The sequence below is a fragment of the Rhyacophila brunnea genome, unplaced genomic scaffold (genome assembly GCF_057557595.1).
Source record: "Rhyacophila brunnea isolate RB1 unplaced genomic scaffold, BYU_Rbru_1.0 scaffold_10, whole genome shotgun sequence".
Taxonomy (NCBI): domain Eukaryota; kingdom Metazoa; phylum Arthropoda; class Insecta; order Trichoptera; family Rhyacophilidae; genus Rhyacophila; species Rhyacophila brunnea.
Window position 1 is genome coordinate 29,905,682 of NW_028232752.1, and position 19,631 is coordinate 29,925,312.

At 30.9% G+C, this 19,631-nt stretch overlaps 1 protein-coding gene across 1 annotated transcript in view; it reads left to right on the top strand.

The window, feature by feature from the left end:
* Positions 1 to 19,631, top strand: part of LOC147079077 (fatty-acid amide hydrolase 2-like) — a 65,606-nt gene that overhangs the window by 13,584 nt on the left and 32,391 nt on the right. The window contains exon 2 of the mRNA XM_085948836.1: positions 5,941 to 6,160. Coding sequence (XP_085804962.1) covers positions 5,941 to 6,160 — 220 coding nt within the window. The remainder of the gene's footprint in view (positions 1 to 5,940; positions 6,161 to 19,631) is intronic.

The following is a 19,631-nucleotide window of genomic DNA, read 5'->3' on the forward strand; positions in this document are numbered from 1 at the left end:
AAATTTAATACAGTCTACAAATGCATACAATAAAACAATCATTATAAACAGTTCTGTCTATCAATCAAGTATGTAAACACATGTAAAAAATTAACAACTCTTTTGCCGTTATCCAAGTTTTAATAATAACACACATCATTTATACAATATTTATACACTACTTTGCTATGTGTGGAGAATTTGATTGAAGTTGATAGTGCGAAGGCAAAGAATGTATTTTAGTGTAAAGTTACCATATTTCGACCGAAGTTGAGGCCATCCCTTAGTATATATTAATATATTATCAATCAGTATGTGATAATCTCATCTTCCATAATCTTACAATCTAAAATAGTTGTATCGGAAGTTAGATTTTACTTGTCATGTCATCAACATATTACTATTATAATCAAAGTAAAATGGACAAACTATCTGATATTTTGTCCCTATTTTAAATTTGGCCCCTCTCATGTAATGCACATTTTGCACACATGGAATGTGCGGTCCTATGTTTGACATCGGATGTAGTAAATTGTGTATGTCCAACAAGATAATATTATGTTGGATTATCGATAAAGCAAAAATCTTCCCAATTAGCTGAACGGCCAGTTACTAATTTATCAAATTATGTACTTACCATATATACTTATACTACACGTGTACTTTTTTGAACTTTTATAGATGTATAATTGTATTTTCACTGTTTGTGTATGTTTATAATATTATGTTCTCTTTTTATATTTTAATTTTTATCGCTTCTATTACTTTTTTTCTTCTTTATAATAATGTTTCATGGTATTTTGTGAACGTCTTAAACTTATAACTTGTAAAGTCTACAATATGTTAAAAAGATAAATTGAATTGAATTGAACTACTTAGTAAATTTTTTAATACTACGAACTTTAGGCCATTTCTCAAGATTCTTTAAACCTCACACACTACATCGTTGGATCTATCTGTATTATATTTTGTAAAGAGTATTAACAGTGTATCTGAGGTATTTTAAAACTATGAAAGCATGTTCAATCCTCTATATTCTATAATATAAGGAATTTTGCCAAATAACAGATTAATTCTATGTTCCTTGAACGTTACATTCTTAAATCTTGTAAATAATTATTCGTTCAATAAAAAAGAGTTTATTAAATCTTGTAGATTTTTTTACTGAGCTATTTTTTACCGATACATTCACATTACATATATCTACATAATATATTAAATATTTATATAATCGGGTAGGTATCTTATTACTGCAAATTATAATATTATTATGCGTATGGCCTAGATAATTATTTTATTCAAATTTGAATGGAAAGAGTAATGAATGATATCAATGGTTATCGATATCATGTCGAAAGTAAAAGTATTGATACTTGGTATTGCAAATAGTATTCTGTCGAAAAACAAGGATCGACAGACATCTGTTGTCCATAGTAAAGAAGTTTGTCATTCAGATTTTGAAATGAGATATTAATATTACTATAATACGAAAGGTTATGTATTATATAATGTTTTAAATATTCACAATTTATTCATAAAAATTAGCCCCGTACGTAAAACAATATTAGAAGAATGTGGCAATAAATACTTCGAAACCATCCGTGAAAAAATTGGGACATCAAAAGTTTTTTAGTTTTTAAAAATATAGCATCACCTAATAAAGTCGAGTTTGTAATCGGTGTTAGGCAAGACTATTGGTGATCAGTGGGGATTATTGGACACGTTGTGCGACGTCCATAATATGCTTTATCAGAGGAGTTAGCACGGTTACAGTAAATCAAAAATCATTTTATTATTATGATATAACAAACTATTTTTTTTATTCATCGAATAAGTCACAATATTTGAGAATATATTGAATGCAATTGGTACCTAAGCATTTCATGTAAGAACTACTAGTTAAAATTGTCGTAATTAAGTAGGATAGCCGTAGCTTAATTGAAAAATCTCATCGGTGCGTATTCAGCGGTTACATAATAAAATAATTATACATTATAATACTACATAATATAGTAGGCTCTGGGGCAGCGATGGCAATACGCGGTACGCGTGCCCAACTTGATACGCTAAAAGTTTTCAACGGCACGCAAAAAAAAAATCCTTTTATTTTTTAATATTCAAAACGTTTATAGCGGAAAAATATAAAATCAAAGCGAAATCATGTTGATGTATATGTATATTGTGTCAATACAGGGAAAAGCTGCCTGATACTTTTATATCTTTTAAAAACTAATAATCGTTGTTGAACATTTTTTCTACCACGTACTAATGTGAAAGTATTGTTTTCTATATTGAATCGTGTACATTGAAATACTCGAAATATGTTGATAAAGGAAGATTCAGCAGCATTTATTAATTTGCAAGCAACGACATAATATTATCAGCCAAATATAAAAAGTCTCGCAAATAACATGAAACAAAAAACCTTAAAAAGATTGTGTTATTAAATGTTTTTATTTTTCCATATTTTCTTTCATTTTATGTGTATCATTGTACTTAATTATATTTTTATATTCAATAAATTTGATTTGGATTATATCATATTATGTACACCTAAAAAAGCACGCGCCACGAATTGAAAAAATCGGCTTATTTTGGCACGTCGATCAAATCCTATTTGCCATCCCTGCTCTGGGGACTAATGCTAGAAGCGCTTATTACAAATATATAAACTGTTCAGTATGGCGATTGTTTGTTAAATTTCATTAACAATATAATAATATATATATCGGAACAGAACATGACAAAACAGAACAGTGACAAAACAGAACGTGACAAAACAGAAAATGACAAAACAGAACAGCCAGGGGAAAAATGAAACTTTTGTGAAAAAATTTTTTTTTGTGGAATCTATTTATGTTAGGTTAGGTTTAGTCATTATTTCGTTGTACGTAGTCACCCACTCATTTTGAACATATTATATTGATTTAGATGAGATATCCTAAGCTTGCCGGCAACACTGTATTTGATTTGATTTATTATGGCGTATTGAAAATATGTGCTATTAATAATCTATCAACATAATAGAGATAGGACAATTTCAATATTAAATTTATATTTTTTCACATCGTGTATTTTTGTGTGCTTCTTTAAACATTGGCTTATTTTATGGTCTTTCCAACGTGTCCAACATTTTCCATGCCACAACTTCTAAAGTTCGCTGCATGTAGCGAAGAACTAGGGACCGAAAAAAGTAAAGAGATAGCTAGGGTAAGTCTTCCTCCAGCAGTCGATCGACCCCGGCCGATGATTACATATTTACGTTTTTTATATTTTACATAACATGCATTTCTTGTGGGTCTATTCTATACACAAGGCGGCTATCAGCGACTATCGACGGTAGTTTATCATATTTATGTTTTGAGGTGTTTAATTTTTACAATAACTGTTGAAAAGTTATATGTTTTAACAGTCCCTCTCTTCGCTGTGTAAACTTTGAGAGCAAGATAAACTGATTTGACAGTTTATACAGCTAACTTATTGTAACAATTATAATATTTCCTCAATACATAAATATGATAAACTATCGTCGATAACCGCCGTGTGTATAGAATATAACAATTGGTGTCACGTTAGCTGTCTACCTATTTATTACATATTATGACATGGGCATTAAATTCTAATATAAAAAAAATAAAATTTTGAACACAAGTAATGTCTGATACAGGGGGCACTTCTAGCATTATGCCCCAATGACCATTGAGATTCCAACTTTCATCTTTCATTTTCCGGGTGAGTTCTATTACCCATTAATTTACAGATCAAAGTATAATTTTAAAGAATAATTGCTAATAGCTGCATCATCTAAATTCTGCCAATCGACAGTGTAATTTAAATGATTATTCTAACATGATTTGCAACTGTTGTATACATAAATTAGTATAAATAAATATTGTAGTTTTTATTCCATTGATCATCATAACAATACCTAACTAAGCAAATATCTGAGTGATGAATTGGAAATACTCGACTCTCTAGTCACGCGAAATGCCAATAATTCGAGATAACTAAGGCCGGTATTAGACTATTAGATCGTTGAACAATATATTTTATGAATAAAATTTTCAAAGATCTTTTTTATATTTTTACAGTGTAATACCTACTTAATATTATTTTATAAAATATATTTTATAAAAACTGATAGCACGACATTATGAATATGGTATAAAAGATTAGTTTATGGTATGAAGCTTAGACTATAGACACATCGTACAGGTATGAAGTGTTTTGCAATGTTGTCAGATGATATTTTCCAAATCCAATTGATTGAAATCAACGTATAAAAATCAACAATTTTACTGAGTACAAAATATAGTTTAGTGGCCTTCAAAGCAAGGGTAACTATAGTCAAGCCGTGGCACTGAATTGCGAAGATGGTAGTGCTAGTTATTGATTACCTTTGAGTTAAGCAATAAATTAAGATTTTCGATTAGATATTTCGTTTAAATTATTACCATTTATGAAACAATCATCATTTTCCCCAAAATATACATTAATATATTGAATTTGGAGTATGGCCAATAACTAGAAGTATTATGGCCTACGGTATACGTGGCCAAGCTAAGTCGCCTTTTCACTCTCTTTGTAACGAGAGGCTGTTTGGTCCAATCTCTTATCTATTCGCTATTCCTAAATTTATTCCACCGTACACACAGTATTCTTTCACCATACTAATATATCTCGCGTTTTTTTATAAAATAATACTCATAACCGTTAAATACATGATGGGGTAACCGTTTAATGTAGGTACAAATTATTTTTACACACTAATTAATGTTTAATATTATCATAAATTCACAGTGACATCAGTGTATAAAAACTACAACTATTTTGTCAGTAGGTATACTTTGTCCACTGCAGAGAACTGCAATTTTTAAATAAAATTTTATTCAAACAAAAAAATATGAAGAATTATACACTTTGTTGCTGAAAGACAATACCATGCAATTAAGGGATAAAGTAAATGCTATAAAGGGAGGTTTAATTACATTGGCAGACGCGCAGATCCAACCAGATCCAACGATCCACGCCGACCGTCGTGACCAACGTCTTTATACTATAAGCAATTAATACACGCAACATGCACGCAACGATTCGATCGCGTTGATCCTTGCTTTTGATTGATTTAAAATAAACATAGTGTTGCTATTATTAAAAATATAGGTTGACCGAAAACTATTTCTTCGTTAGATTGGTGGCTGCACTGGAAAGTTTTCCTTCGCAACTTTACGTCAAAACTCAGCTGTCAAATCTAACCTCGCAAGCGGGCGGTAGCTTCGAATATTTTAGTACGTTCTCAACAATCTTCGCTTGAATCTTTGTGAATCGTCGCAGACGGAAATATGATTGGTTCCAATTTTTTCACGATCGTTCATGATCCCGGAAAACCATAGATAAGTAATAGATTTTGGCAATCTTGGCAGACGATCGGCCCAGGCGCAATATGCCAATGTAATTTGAGCATTAGATACTTAAAAGATTGTTTATAATTTATAAAGTCTAATACCGGCTTAAGTAAGACTGCAATTTGGCGGCCAACCATCAGCAGACATCGGCATCATAATATAAATAAAAAGAAGACAATCTTCTATCCAATTGAATTGCAGTGTATACTATATAAAGAAAGTCTTCATTAATTCAGCAATTATTATTAGATTTGCGAAATAAAAGTGGTACCAATTAGATAATAATATTATTATATTATTTTGGGTAACCGTTCACACAAATTACAAATTTATTCAGCATACTTTCTCTGATGGTCACAGTCATAGAAACTCTCTAATAAGTAATATTTATTTTATTTTATAAGTAAATTATTCATATATTGACCCACATGATATAACGTATAATATGTTCTTTAATAAAAAAAATGCTACCTAGTTATAATCTCTAAATTTGTGTAAATTTGTGATGACACTTTGATGTTACTATGGTATAATAACACATAACCTTTTCTTTCAGATCAAAAGTGAAGAAATCGTTCACGCCTATATTTCGCGAATCAAGGAAGTCAACCCGATGCTAAATGCCGTTGTTCAGCCGAGATATGAATTGGCAATGGGCGAGGCTCAGGAAGCTGATCGCTTGATTGCGTCAGGCAAGCACAGTCTCCAGGAGTTGGAGTATCACTATCCGCTCTTGGGAATACCGGTCACCATCAAGGAAAGCATTTCAGTTAAAGGTAGATTTTAATTTAATTTATATACATGCAAAGTTCCCCAGGTAAATTATCAATGTTAATAAATAAACTAAATGCCGTTTTTTCTATGCATATACATTAGAAATTATGAACATTTTTTCAATCAATATTTGTGGTTGAAACCAGAGCATGAGTACAAAATAATATTATGCACAAAGATTTTTATATACACAGGTATATTAAAACAACTCGCCACTACGGTCGTTCACTTGCTCTGTCTTTAAGCGAAGCTGTTGATTTACCCTTTTATCTACTTTATTAGGTATTAATCATATCAATGGTATTAATATTATCATTTTATTATGGAAAACCTGTACAATTACATTTGTTCTAAGCAATTTACGTCCGTGGATCAATAATTAGGATAGTTAAGAGGAAAGTCAAAATACTACAACTTCATAACAAACAAATTGTACTTATTACATTTCGCCGTAACACAATTCATCGTGAGCTAACTTACCAGAAGGATATGCCGTATAGCATTGAGATAAAAAAAACAGGTTGTGAAAAAGACAGCAAGTACATTAATGTGATATTGGTTGATATCAAATATCTTATAATAACACTGTCATTATTATCAGATATTTTCACAGAACTGATTAATAAATATAATTCCGATAGGCTATATCCCAATACAGTGCGTTTTGAATGTGTGAGTGTCTTATAGAAATGACGCATTATAGACGTGCAATAGTGTGCGTTGCAACCTTCAATACACCAATATTAAATGAGCGTTAATGCATAAACCGAGAGCAGTTATCAGTATTCGACTTATGACGTATTATTGTCACGTTTTTAAGTTTATCCCGTATTCTTCCACACCCGAGACCGGTTGCCTGCTTCTCCACACTCGTTATGTATTTCAGTTTCCATTATTTCTTAGTTCCCTGGATATTTTATAGATACGACTTGATACTTACGAGCACCTATCATATTTTTTTATAGAATCACATCCTGTAACTAAAAATAGCTATTATTGAAGATGAAAATGACGACATATAATAATATTAGTGGTTTATTTTTTGTGTTCAAATACGTATGAGTGGTTACATTGAATGATTCTTGAATTATCCTAGCTAGGGTGTTGAGAAAGGGATGATATATTTCTATGAGTTTTATACTTGAGTAGAGATACATATTATATAATTTTATTTGGTAACTTGATAATTGAAGGGCGTCTATAGGGTCTAAGTGCCAAAAAAAATCTATAACAAGTTTTTTACTTCAATACAATCTATATGCCAAGCCTAATGATATTCTGAAGGGTCTAAGTTCCTAACTCTACCATTTTTGTCACACAAATACATTGTAATGTGGGGGGGGGGGTCTATGTGCTCCTACATACCTCTCTACATAGAACGTTTCAATATTGTCCATGTTTAAATATTTTATTCTTCCTTTGCTTATTTTATCTTTAGAATTATGTAATCTTGTTATATTAAACCGATATTCTTCTGTATCTTTGTAAAAATAAAAATGTAAATTTTCATATATGTATGTTTTTTTTTGTTATATCACATTTTTGGCTCTTAGACCCTATAGACTTTTAACCATTCAATTGTGTTATAATTGTAATAGTTGTTGAGAAATAAACCAACCTAGTAATTTTTGTAATGTTTGGGTATATGTAGATGATTAATATAAGGTCCCGATTTAAATATCTAAGTAGTATTTATTATGTTTTCATTTTTGCGTTGATATGAAGTCGTACATTTATGTGGGATTATATTGCATGAATGAAAAACTGAAACATTGGCATTTTTTTGCTGTTGTATAAAACACTTTCATATTATTTGGTGCGGCTGATTCCGGGTATGAAAAAATAAATTGAACAATCACAAGTGCTATAAAAAAAATCATTGTCAGTTTAAAACGAGGAAGTATTTGAGCAACGAAATCGTTACATATTATCGCATTTCGTATGTCCAAATTTAAAACATTGTAGGTAAGTATATAACATTTATTTACCGTTAAACGTCTTAAAGAAGCTAAACCAGTTAATGGCTGGAGTGCTGTGTGAAGGTTTAAAATGAAGATTTTATAGTATCTTTGTGAGCTTAGTCTAGATAATCTGTAGAAAAAAACGTATATTATTATGTAATAAAATGATAACTTGTCTTTTCTCATCTTCGAAATTAACATTTAATGATTACATACAATAATATATTTATACATTGGACGCTAAAGACGCACCCAGCGCGTAACGATTAAGCGGCCATTCGATATAATTAGCATGCTATTTAAATGTGCTAATTAAAAAGTAATTATCTAGTCAGCAGTCAATGTATTAATACCATAAAATAGTATTGTTGTAAACGTCATTGAGATAAAATTGAGAATAAAGCCGTATTTCGTACATACATCAGCGCATATATTCTATACACAAGATTGCTATTGGCCTTTATCGGCATCTATCGAGGGTAGTTTTTCATATATTTGTATCGAAGTTTTAGCACTGATTGTAACAATTACAATAAGTTAGTTGTAATTGTTATTTTTTATTTTTTATTTTATTTATTAAGGAAAACAAACAGTTACATATTGATTACAGAAATCTAAAATATAAGAATAAAAAGTTATTGCAACCAGCAAAGTTTCCATATATACATTATAATATAGTTAAGCCTAACAAGATAGAGAATACGAATAACATAAATATAAAGAAATTACATAAGAAGATTACATGAGAAAAATGAGGAAGAATAATGAATAATTAAATGATATACAAAAGAAAAAAAGAAAAATAAAAAAGTAACATAAAAAATAAAAGAATATAATATATATCTATATAATATGTATATGTAAATATATTATATATCTATTTATACAAAATTTTGGAGATAGCATGTTTAAATGAAACAGGTGAGTTATTAAAAGGATCAACGGTGGAGAAATACATATTATAATTTAAACATTATAATAAGAGCTATGTTTTAACAGTACCTCTCTTGGGTGAGCTAAATTTTAGAGCGAGATAGACAGTTTTAACTCTTTAGACGGCTAACTTATTGTGACAATTATAATACTTCGATATAAACATATGAAAAACTATCCTCGATAGCTGCCGATAGCAGTCTTGTGTATATAGTGGATGCGTTGATGTCCATCGTAGTCATAGCACTTTTTCAAATTATTGTTTTGTAAACACACGTATCATATCTTAAATTTTCATTAAATTTAACAGATTATTATAGTCAAATATATTCGATAAACATTAAATAGATTTTGTAATCGGCTCGTAGTTTTGGATACATTGCAACATTTGTATTTGCGTTGATATAATCATATATTGTATGACAGTTTTATATAACATTATTTTAAGGTTTATTCTTTCCCATTCAAAAAAATGATAAAATAATAAGAGAAAAGAATAATTTTTGTTTCAAAATATCGGTGGTCTGTCGGCAATTAGATAATATTTTTCAGACAATATCTAAAATCACGTTCCAATATCAAACCATTTTTTGTGACAGAATTTCATACTTTAATTTTTATTAATTAAATACACAATTTAAATTCGGAAGACTTTTTTTGAATTGTCATTAAACGAATTTTTAATGTCTAGGTTGATACTTGAAAGAGTTTCTTTTTGAATTATTGAAAGTAAAAAAAAAATACTCACACAGGTACATAATATTATATAATATTATGTGGTGGCAAATGGTAGAAGAATTTTTATTGATCCTTGTCCGATATACAGAAACTATTATATTACACTAAATAGGTATTCAGACATAACAAAATTTAAGTGCTCTTATGTCATTCAAAGATCGAGTTTTGAAATAATTGACAAAGGAAGATTTAGAATCCAGTCGACATTTTGAATTTATTGTATTAATTCCAGGCATACTTCCTAATCGTTCACGGCACACTGTTATACCTCTCCACACATCAGTTGGAGTGTTTGGTCTAGTGACTAGTCTAAAACTGTAATTTTCTACCTTTAATGGTTGGGTTAAATTTAATATGTGGCTTGTACCAAGTGTTATGCTTGTATCCAACACATACTTATGTGGGAAACCACATGATGTTTCGGTTGATGTCTGATATCCGCACAATCATTTTGTTTGGAACTAACGCAAGTTCACATCTGCATAAAAGGGTTTTCAAATCAATTGCAGTTTACGCAGTCCACATTGTATAAATTTACGCGGTTTATAACAACAACATTTTCCACGCGTCGCTACCCGATGAATCACATATTTTGCAAAATACCCGTTTTGTACATGTTTTCCATTCGAAGCAGAATACAAAGAAATGTAAGTACATTAATTGTGTCAAAACAATCAAAATGTTTGTAGAATTTTTATACACTTTTCAAATAGTTTGTTGTACAGTGATAATTTGTTCATGGACATATGAATCATGGTTCGTACTAGGCATTTGTTGGGCCAGGGAACACAAAAATAATGGAAATTGTGTTGCCTTCAGGGTGTGGTTATAAGAAGGTACGATGAAATATGGCATGGTATGAAAACTCAAATAGGTACGTATTAAAGAATGTTATTTTAAATACGCATTAGAGTTGGTCATGTAAACTCAACGTACATTCTCAATGTTTGAAGACATTCAGGCTCTGTATTTCATAAATCAAAGCTGCCATTAAAGTCTTTCGAAGAGGAATTTCGTATTTCTATCTTATTAGTCGGTTCCTGATCAGTGGTTGGGCCAAACCGCTGTTATGGCATGGTAGCTACGAGGGATAATTACTGCAGATAGTGAATTTACGGCGTCATACGACAAAAGAGAAGGTCTCTTCATATCTAGGCTCAGCTGAAATAATAATAGGATTAGTCACACTAGGAATACCTCACATTATAAGGCAGAGCATCCCAACTGGTGTACCATAAGATTCAGTAAATTTCAAACGTCGCGCGATTCGTTACATTTGATGCGATGGCATCGACGATGAATTTGTTTTGCTTAGCATTAATAAATTTAGAGTCTGTATTCTATAAACTGGCGAACACGTCACACGGAAAGCTTTGTGCCAGTGCCATCGCGTTCAACTGTTGTAAGTTTTCAATGGGTGGGAACGATGTGGATGCCTTAGCGGCGGGGGAGGGGGGTAACGGCTAACAGAAGACAGACTCCTTTTAATATAGGTGTCAATTAATAGACAAGCCTGGTGTGATGTATGGGCACCGATATTCTAATACGGCGAAAATACAATACCATTGTTTGTAAAATGTGTATATATTATGAATATTTTATCATACATTTCGTATGCTGGATAACCACACAGAAATAAAAAAAATATAGAAGGCTATGAATTCCCATAAAAAATGATAACATTAATAGTAAAGTGCGTTATTTTTAATCTGCTTAAGTAAGTTCACTGCCAACTACATTGCGTACCTATTTCATAAATTGACCCTTAATAATATGTGACCCAGATATGGGTTCCCAGAGATTTTATAATATTTATCAAGGGTTTCGTGAAACAAAAAAAGGTTGGGCATCACTGATTTTTTAGAGTAACTCCTCCAAGCATTGACCCAGACACAAAAAAGTTGTGTTATTAAACACATTGAACTGCACTGAATTGAAAACACACTGAAAACTTATTGAAAAAAATACTACCTACCTATCGATAATCGATATCGGCAGTGGTGCCCAACCTTTAATCTCTCTCGAGCAAATTAAGAATTTAAAATTTTAGGCTAGCTACACATGGGACGATGACCTTTTTTTGAAAAAATCAGCACAATAGGTAAAAGAAAACACAATAATATTATACTATGTACTACTGTTCATTACTATTGAGCATTGCAAGTGTAATATGTGCAATCTTAAATGAAGCAATTATTGTAGCATTTTTGATTTAGCTACGGACTTGGTAAATATAGATTGTTGGGCAACTAATGTGGCTTTCAATTCTTTCACTTTAGATTTTCTTAAACTGCTGTTAATAGGATATTCAGTACCATATTTTTTTATGAATCGTTGTAAAATGTCGTTTTACGTTGCACTTTTTTCCAATAGCAACCGTTGAACGGCAAATAAAACAAATACATTTATTCTTAAAATAAAAATAAAATATTTCTCTTCTTAATCTTCTTTAAAAAGTGTATGTCCGTTTTTTCTTTTTCTCTGGCTCATATTCAGACATAATTATTTGACATACACTGCGCGCTTAATACAATATAATCTGAATACTCGAGCCGCGAGCCACATTAAAACGGGATGCGAGCTACGGGTTGGGCACCGCTGGTTTAAGGTGAAGTCTCTAGGTAAAGCTGTTATCGAAAAATAGCAAGTAAAGTTTATTAATCGATAAATATATATTCAAAAGTAATACGAAAAATACATTAAAAACTTGAAAGTTATAATAGAGTTCAGTATTCCAAAAATACGTTTAAAATTCGGTGCATTTAGATAGGTTGCCAATAATTTATGACACAAGTTTTATTATTAAAATTACGATAAAAATTTACGTAAATCTGTTAACTAGGAATGACTTAAGCCGAAATTGGAATTAATTATATCATTACATATTTATTTTCAAATTTAATAAACATGGATTTAGAGGTTACATAGCTTACATCGCAATAAATCAATATTATAATTTTATTATTAATGACCATTAGCATAATATCCCAGAATACTATTAATTGCTGTAGTTATAGATCGAACATACGTATTTGTCGATATGTAATTTTCATCCGTTTTATCAAAAAACTTTATTACAATAAATTACATCTGTGTATTTTTCAAACGAACGAATTGCATAAAATATGGTAAATGACAAGAATTAATAAAAGTGATATTTACATAGTTTTTTGGTGTGTCGCGAAAATTTTACTAAGTATTTGAATAGTATATCGTGACGCGAAGAAGGTCGAAAAGTACTGATGTAAGGCACGGAAATCACCATCAGGAGATTATAAAGTTTTTAAGGGCACATATCACTCGTTAAAAAATTTCCTGTTAATGTACGGAGATATGACGAGTGGTAGAAGAAAACAAGAAAAAAACTTAACATAAACTTAAACATATAAGTGGCTCATTTTGTACGTATGGTTATGTTATGGGCCCCTTTGATGTTAGTTACAGGGATTTTGGCATTGACTAATATTTTATAGGTAGGTACTTAATTTGTGAGAAACACGCATATTTTAAAAATTGAGTAACTTAATAATTGTAAGACCGATTTGAACTAATTTAAGGGCCCCGTTTAAATATACTAAATACCCAATTGCTTCATCTGCGTCAAAGAAAAACGCTACTACAAACAGACTCCCAATGATAATTGATTGAGTCTCACTGCAATTTTCTTAACTCAGTTTTTTTGTTACGTTATGGGTATATAATATAAGTATAATGTTGGTATTATAAAAATGGACGATTTTGATAAAATGGAAAGTGAAGAGTGTGTATAATATACTTGACCTAAAACATGCAACTGAATTTAATGTTTTTGTTTTTGGACAGTGAGTTTGTTCTAACGAAAAGTATGTACAGTTTTATTTAGACTGTAATACAGTTTCGATTCAAAACTGCATTCACTAAATAATCAAAAATGACGTGTGTGAATATTAATATAAAAAAAGAGATTTGTATATTGCAATAATGCCAAGGACAAAATTGCATATGTATGTAATACAAATGAAACGTGATGTTGAAAGTTAAAACTAACTAATTTGAAATGTCAGAATGGCAGCTGTGAGATTTCGTCAAACCTAATAAGGATTTCTTTTTTGTGGAACTTATTTATTTCATGGTATAAAATAATAATATACTTCATACTATTGAAATTATAAAATTTTCACGGTAGTTCAAAAAATACTTCTTTTTTCAATGTCTTCAATTCGCATAATATTTTGCGGATTTCGCAAATAAATGGATGATTTTTTTGTAATAAATGTGTTTCGAAATGCTTTGTAATAAACATAAAAACCACATAAATGTATGAAAATTACATATCAATAAGCATGTTCCATAACAATTTTATTGAAAGTGTTACGGTGAATAGTGATGTTAATTATCAAAAAACAAGATTTTAATTAAGCAGATTTTTTATTGGTCTGCTATTTAAAATAATTACAACATTATAATGGATAAGTAAAAAATAATTCTTTCAATGAGATACTGACACATGTTTAAGAGAATATACTCGTAACTTTTTTTTATCAAAATCTGTGTTTGAAAGAGCTACTCATAACTACTGTTTAATAAATTTTAAGGATGACATTTTTAATTCTCGATATTGAACATAGATGAGAAAATTTCCTTTTTACTTGGTTGGCTTTTTTCAATAGATAGAAACTCTTTCTAATCTACTTTAATTATAGTCAACAAGAGTTCAGAAAACTGAATATCTTCAAACGTTTTTCTTACAAAATCTATCGTTTTAACTAGTCACATAGCTTCCGACAATCGCAACTGGTATAAAGCATATATCTAACCTTAAAGTTTTCAATTATATGTTTATACGAAATGGGAAAAATTGGGCACATTTCTCGTTGGTCTAGGATCAGTGGTTTCCAAACTTTATGTTGCTACGCCTCCCTTAAAAAAAATCTAATCTTGGCGCCTTCCCCCTTTATTTCTACCTTTCTACATATTCTTACCTTTCTAAATAGTAAAAATGTACTAATACAAAAATACATACTTATATAAAAATAAACAAGGTTTTACTACTTATATTGTCTTCATTTTTAAATTAATTTGTTTTTCATGCGATGAATGTGCTTGTTTTTTACTTATTTTTTTTTGTAATTTTGATTTCCAAAGCTCCATTTTTTATGAATGCCTTCACTTTGTCTTTTTAAATCAGTGAATGCATTAGTGGTCCTTGCATTGATTTATTCACTCATTTTTTTTAAATTTCAAACAAATAGACAAGTTTAACAACAAAATTATCGTTCCTAAACAAATTTGCCTCAAATTTTAACATTATGATTTGACCCTTTTATTTCATTTTTTCACGACATAGTATAGAAGTGAGGTATTATAAAATTAGTCTCCATAATATTCTCAGACAGGTGTGCAAACAAACTTTTATAAAACTGGTTTTTTTTATTTAGTTTACAGCTAGCGGCCGTTTTAAAAACTATGCATTTGCAAACTGCAAACCTGTGGCTACATTAATTATTGTGTTAAACTTTTCGCGCCTCCCTTTGCAATACTCCGCGCCTTCCAGTTTGGAAATCGTTGGTCTAGATATTGACAATTAAATATTTTTTGAACAAAATGTAATATACCTACTATTTATTGTCACAGTTTTTTGCTTGAAAATGTAATTTTTGTTTTCACCAACGATTTTTCACCATCAGTGCTAAAACATAATATTATAATGTGTCATCTGTATTTCACATACATTTATTTCCATGGACGATAAAGTATGACTGTGTTTTATGAAATATTGCATATTTTCTACCGAATAGTTTGTTGTCAAAACTTTCTGACATAATATTATGTTGATCGATAAGGGTTGACCATACCACACCCAATCACACATACCTACAGCACACTGGTTGGGAAGGTCTTGTATGGATTGCAAATTGAATTCATGTAATATTATTTCGGATGTTTTGAATGATTTCCAAATAATATTCGTTAAACTATACGTAAGTTATAAGCATTTCTACGCATATTTTTTGCAAATAGAATACACAAATGATTCATTATTAGTTTCCTGACGTTAACAGCTGTATTTCCACATTGACTTCTGTGGTATTTTTCGCAATTTTTTCTTACGTCAAAGCGACATTAATATTAATAATGACAAGATGGTGAAAAGTTATTGATTTCATAGCCGTTATCATTTTTATTGAAACAGAATACGTAATAATATGTGACATACTGTGTGTGAATTAGGTCGTATATATTTGATAGAAGAGTAAAATGCAAAAAACCGCAGCATTTAAAAAAACAGTTTTTGTGTATAAGACCAGTGTCGGGCTTAGAGATTTATGAGCCCGATGCACTGATTGATTTTGAGACCCCCATGATAAAATATAATAAAAACCATAGGTATCTTAATAAAATTTTAACTATCAATATACTTAAATAGTAAAAATAGTAATGTATCTCGTACCTAATGACAGGGTGATACAGTATATTAAATTACAATTTGTCGTTATTTATTAATAATTACAAGATAAAAAGAACTTTTTATATATCACGTTTTAAATTTTCTGTTGAATCATATAAATTTGACAATTATATGTATTAATAATTAGGACAAATAAGGCAATTGTCAACAAATCATTTTTTTGCTATTTTGCATCAAACAAACAAATATCGAATACTGAAATGTCATTTTGATTTCCATAGTAACGCACGTATATATTATTAATTTAGTTGCTAGGACCACCCCCTTTGCAACCAATAATAGTGGATTGGATTACGGATTTCTTCCGAAATAACTTTTCATACAAAACAGAATTAACTGAAAATGAATTCAATTCTACTTAAAGATGGCTAAAAGTATTAAAATAATGCATTGGCATCGTGTTCTGATATATTCTAAAAGCTTCAATTGTCTAGCTGTCGGGAAGTTAGTTAAAATCGATTGCAAGATTTGTACTGGATAAACAACCACCGGACAAATAAGAATACGAGCTAAGAAAAACGTGGTTAAAATAGTTTATTTTTTTGTGTATAATAAGTTTTTTTTACGTCAGTTGCAGGGATTTTGTTATGCTTTCAGTATTATTTTATAATAGATCGACCTAATAGGTTGGGCAAGTGACTAATATCCATTTATCGAAAAAACAAAAACTGTTAATATAAACCTCCACTCTGTGGATACCCATATGATATTATTACGATCGGACATGGTCCACAATTTTATACGCAATTTCTATAACGTATATTTTTAAGATTTTGGTATAGTTAATAAATGTGTGACTGATTTGAACTGGATCGAGTTCCCTTTAAATCTTCTGTGTAAGCCGCTGTATAACTCATTATATTCACTTTAGAATCTAAAGAATAAAACAAAATACGATTAGTTTCCAAGATATATAATGTCCATATTATATGTTCTAAACTTTTAGAATCTAAAGAGTAAAACAAAATATGATCAGTTTTCAAGATATATAATTCCGAATGGTAGCCATTTTGATTTTTAGTTTGCTTTTAAATAAAATTTCAAAAGCCATGCCAAATTAAATATCAAGTAATTGCGCTGCAATACGTAAGAAATGAAAACGGTAATCATAACTATTAATATTGTAATAATATAAATCTTACTATGAAGCTATTATATTTGTTGATGCAAACTTAGAAGTAGAGTTTGGAAAGATGATCAATTTGGAGCAACAAGGCGTACATAATATTATATTTTTAACATTCAAACTAGGTCGCCGATTTCGATATCGTAAGTTGGACGTCAATATTTTGCTTCTGCATTACACTCTTAGAAACTAAGTATAACTATATTGTAACTCCTTGATTTCAGTGTCCGGAAATTTATATGTATGCGGTTGGCCGTATTACAGTGTTCTCCGTGAGATATTGTATCGGAAATATATGGCCGTATATATTGACATAAAATTCATGTCTAAATAAAACACTTACAACTGCAAGGGAATGATGTTGGTATAATTTATTTATATACATTTTTTTTTTAACATATGGTGAACATTACAAATTATTTATTTAAGACGTTCACAACATGACATTTAGAAACAAAGAAATATTATTAAAACCAGGGAACTCTTATACCATATATAACCAGGGAAATAATGGGAACTGAAATACATAACGGGTGGGTCGAAGTAGGTAACCGACTCCGAGTAAGGAAGAATCCGGGCTAAACTTACACACGTGTCAAGAATACGTTTTACCTCGAATACTGAAAACAGCTCTCGGTTTATGCATTTACGCTCATTTAATGTTGGTGTATTACACACACTATTGCACGTGCATAATGCGTGCTTCATTTTTCGTAGGACACTCGCACATTAAAAATACTGCATCAACATGTGGCGTATTGAATATAGCCTATCGATATTTTATTTATAATCTGTTCTGTGATTAAAACAGTAGATAAAACATAAAAAAGAGATAGATCAGTATTAAGTTATTAGGTATACCTACGTTAAGGTTAAGTTGACCCTATTCAAAGAATTTATAAAACAACGTCCACCTATAATACTCATCCTCATCAATCATCATATATTATATCAACACCTGTGGCAATATAAATTTCCGAATGATTCAAAAGTAGGTTAGTACGTATCAAATCGTATCTATTAAATTCTTTTCTTTCGACCATGTCCGATCCTAATAGGATCATAATATGGGCCTCCATGGAGTAGAGGTTTGGATTAACAGATTTTGTTTTTTTTACGAGAAATAGATGTCAGCCACTTGCTCAACCTATTAGGTCCATACCCTGACACACACGAATTGAAAAACAATATGTGTACTTGCCAGACCCAGGATTCGAACCTGGGACCCACGGCGTTATAGCCCAACGCTTAAGCCGCGCGGTCACCGTGGGTGTCAAATCTGTTAAATACCTGATAATAATGACAGCGTTATCAAATATTATATTATACAGACATCTTTTTTTCCGGTACGACAGGTCACGATCAATTGTACTACGGGAAAATGTAATACGTATAAATTATAATATTATATAACTGGATTTCATTTTGCCATTAGTCGTATTTGTGGAGATACTCGCTATTCGGTGGATTAAATTGAGTGCTAAAAGAGGCCTTCTGTATTATGTACACATCTAATTATTATGCTTTAAAAATACGTCCAACTCAAATCAACAATGTTATACCGACGAAGCAAGACCCACTACTCTTTGTATGATAAAAATAGAGCATAATATTGTCTGAAGCATATCGTACATGCTTTCAGCTTCAACTAATAAGTCTTTTTGCTGTAATGGTATCGTTGCGCGTCAAAAAATATTTGAAACAATAATATAATGAAAGTCTTAGTGAGCATATTATTACAGTACAACTCCGAGCTTAGCTCTTATCGGATTAAAAGTCTTCTATACATGTAGCAGCATTCGTGATTCTTCTTCTTCTTTCACCCTGCACAAGTTCGCGCCACTTCCCTCGGTTCATCGCCAACTCTTGCGCCTCCCGCCATGCCAGACATGCAGTGCGTAGATCGCCTTTGTAGCACCGCTGCAGGTTGCGACGCCACAAGGGTACGAAGTGTCACACTCTCTGGAGCACATGTCCTAGCCACGTAAAGCGACTCTTCGTGATTGCCTCAATCACCGAAGGCTGCTGTGTCCGCTCACAAACTCGAGAGTTTGTAACGCGTTCGTACTAATATACACCTAAGATTCGGCGGAGCTCAAAAGCCGAGACCTTTGAAGCTTAGTAAGAAGCCATGTCTCACAGCCATAATAGGTATATGAGTACAGGTAGCACGCACGCGTTGAACAAACCTGAGCCTTCGTGATTACCTACTGAAGATAATAATGTAAGTATATCGATCAACGAAACGACATCGTGTGAACCGGGTA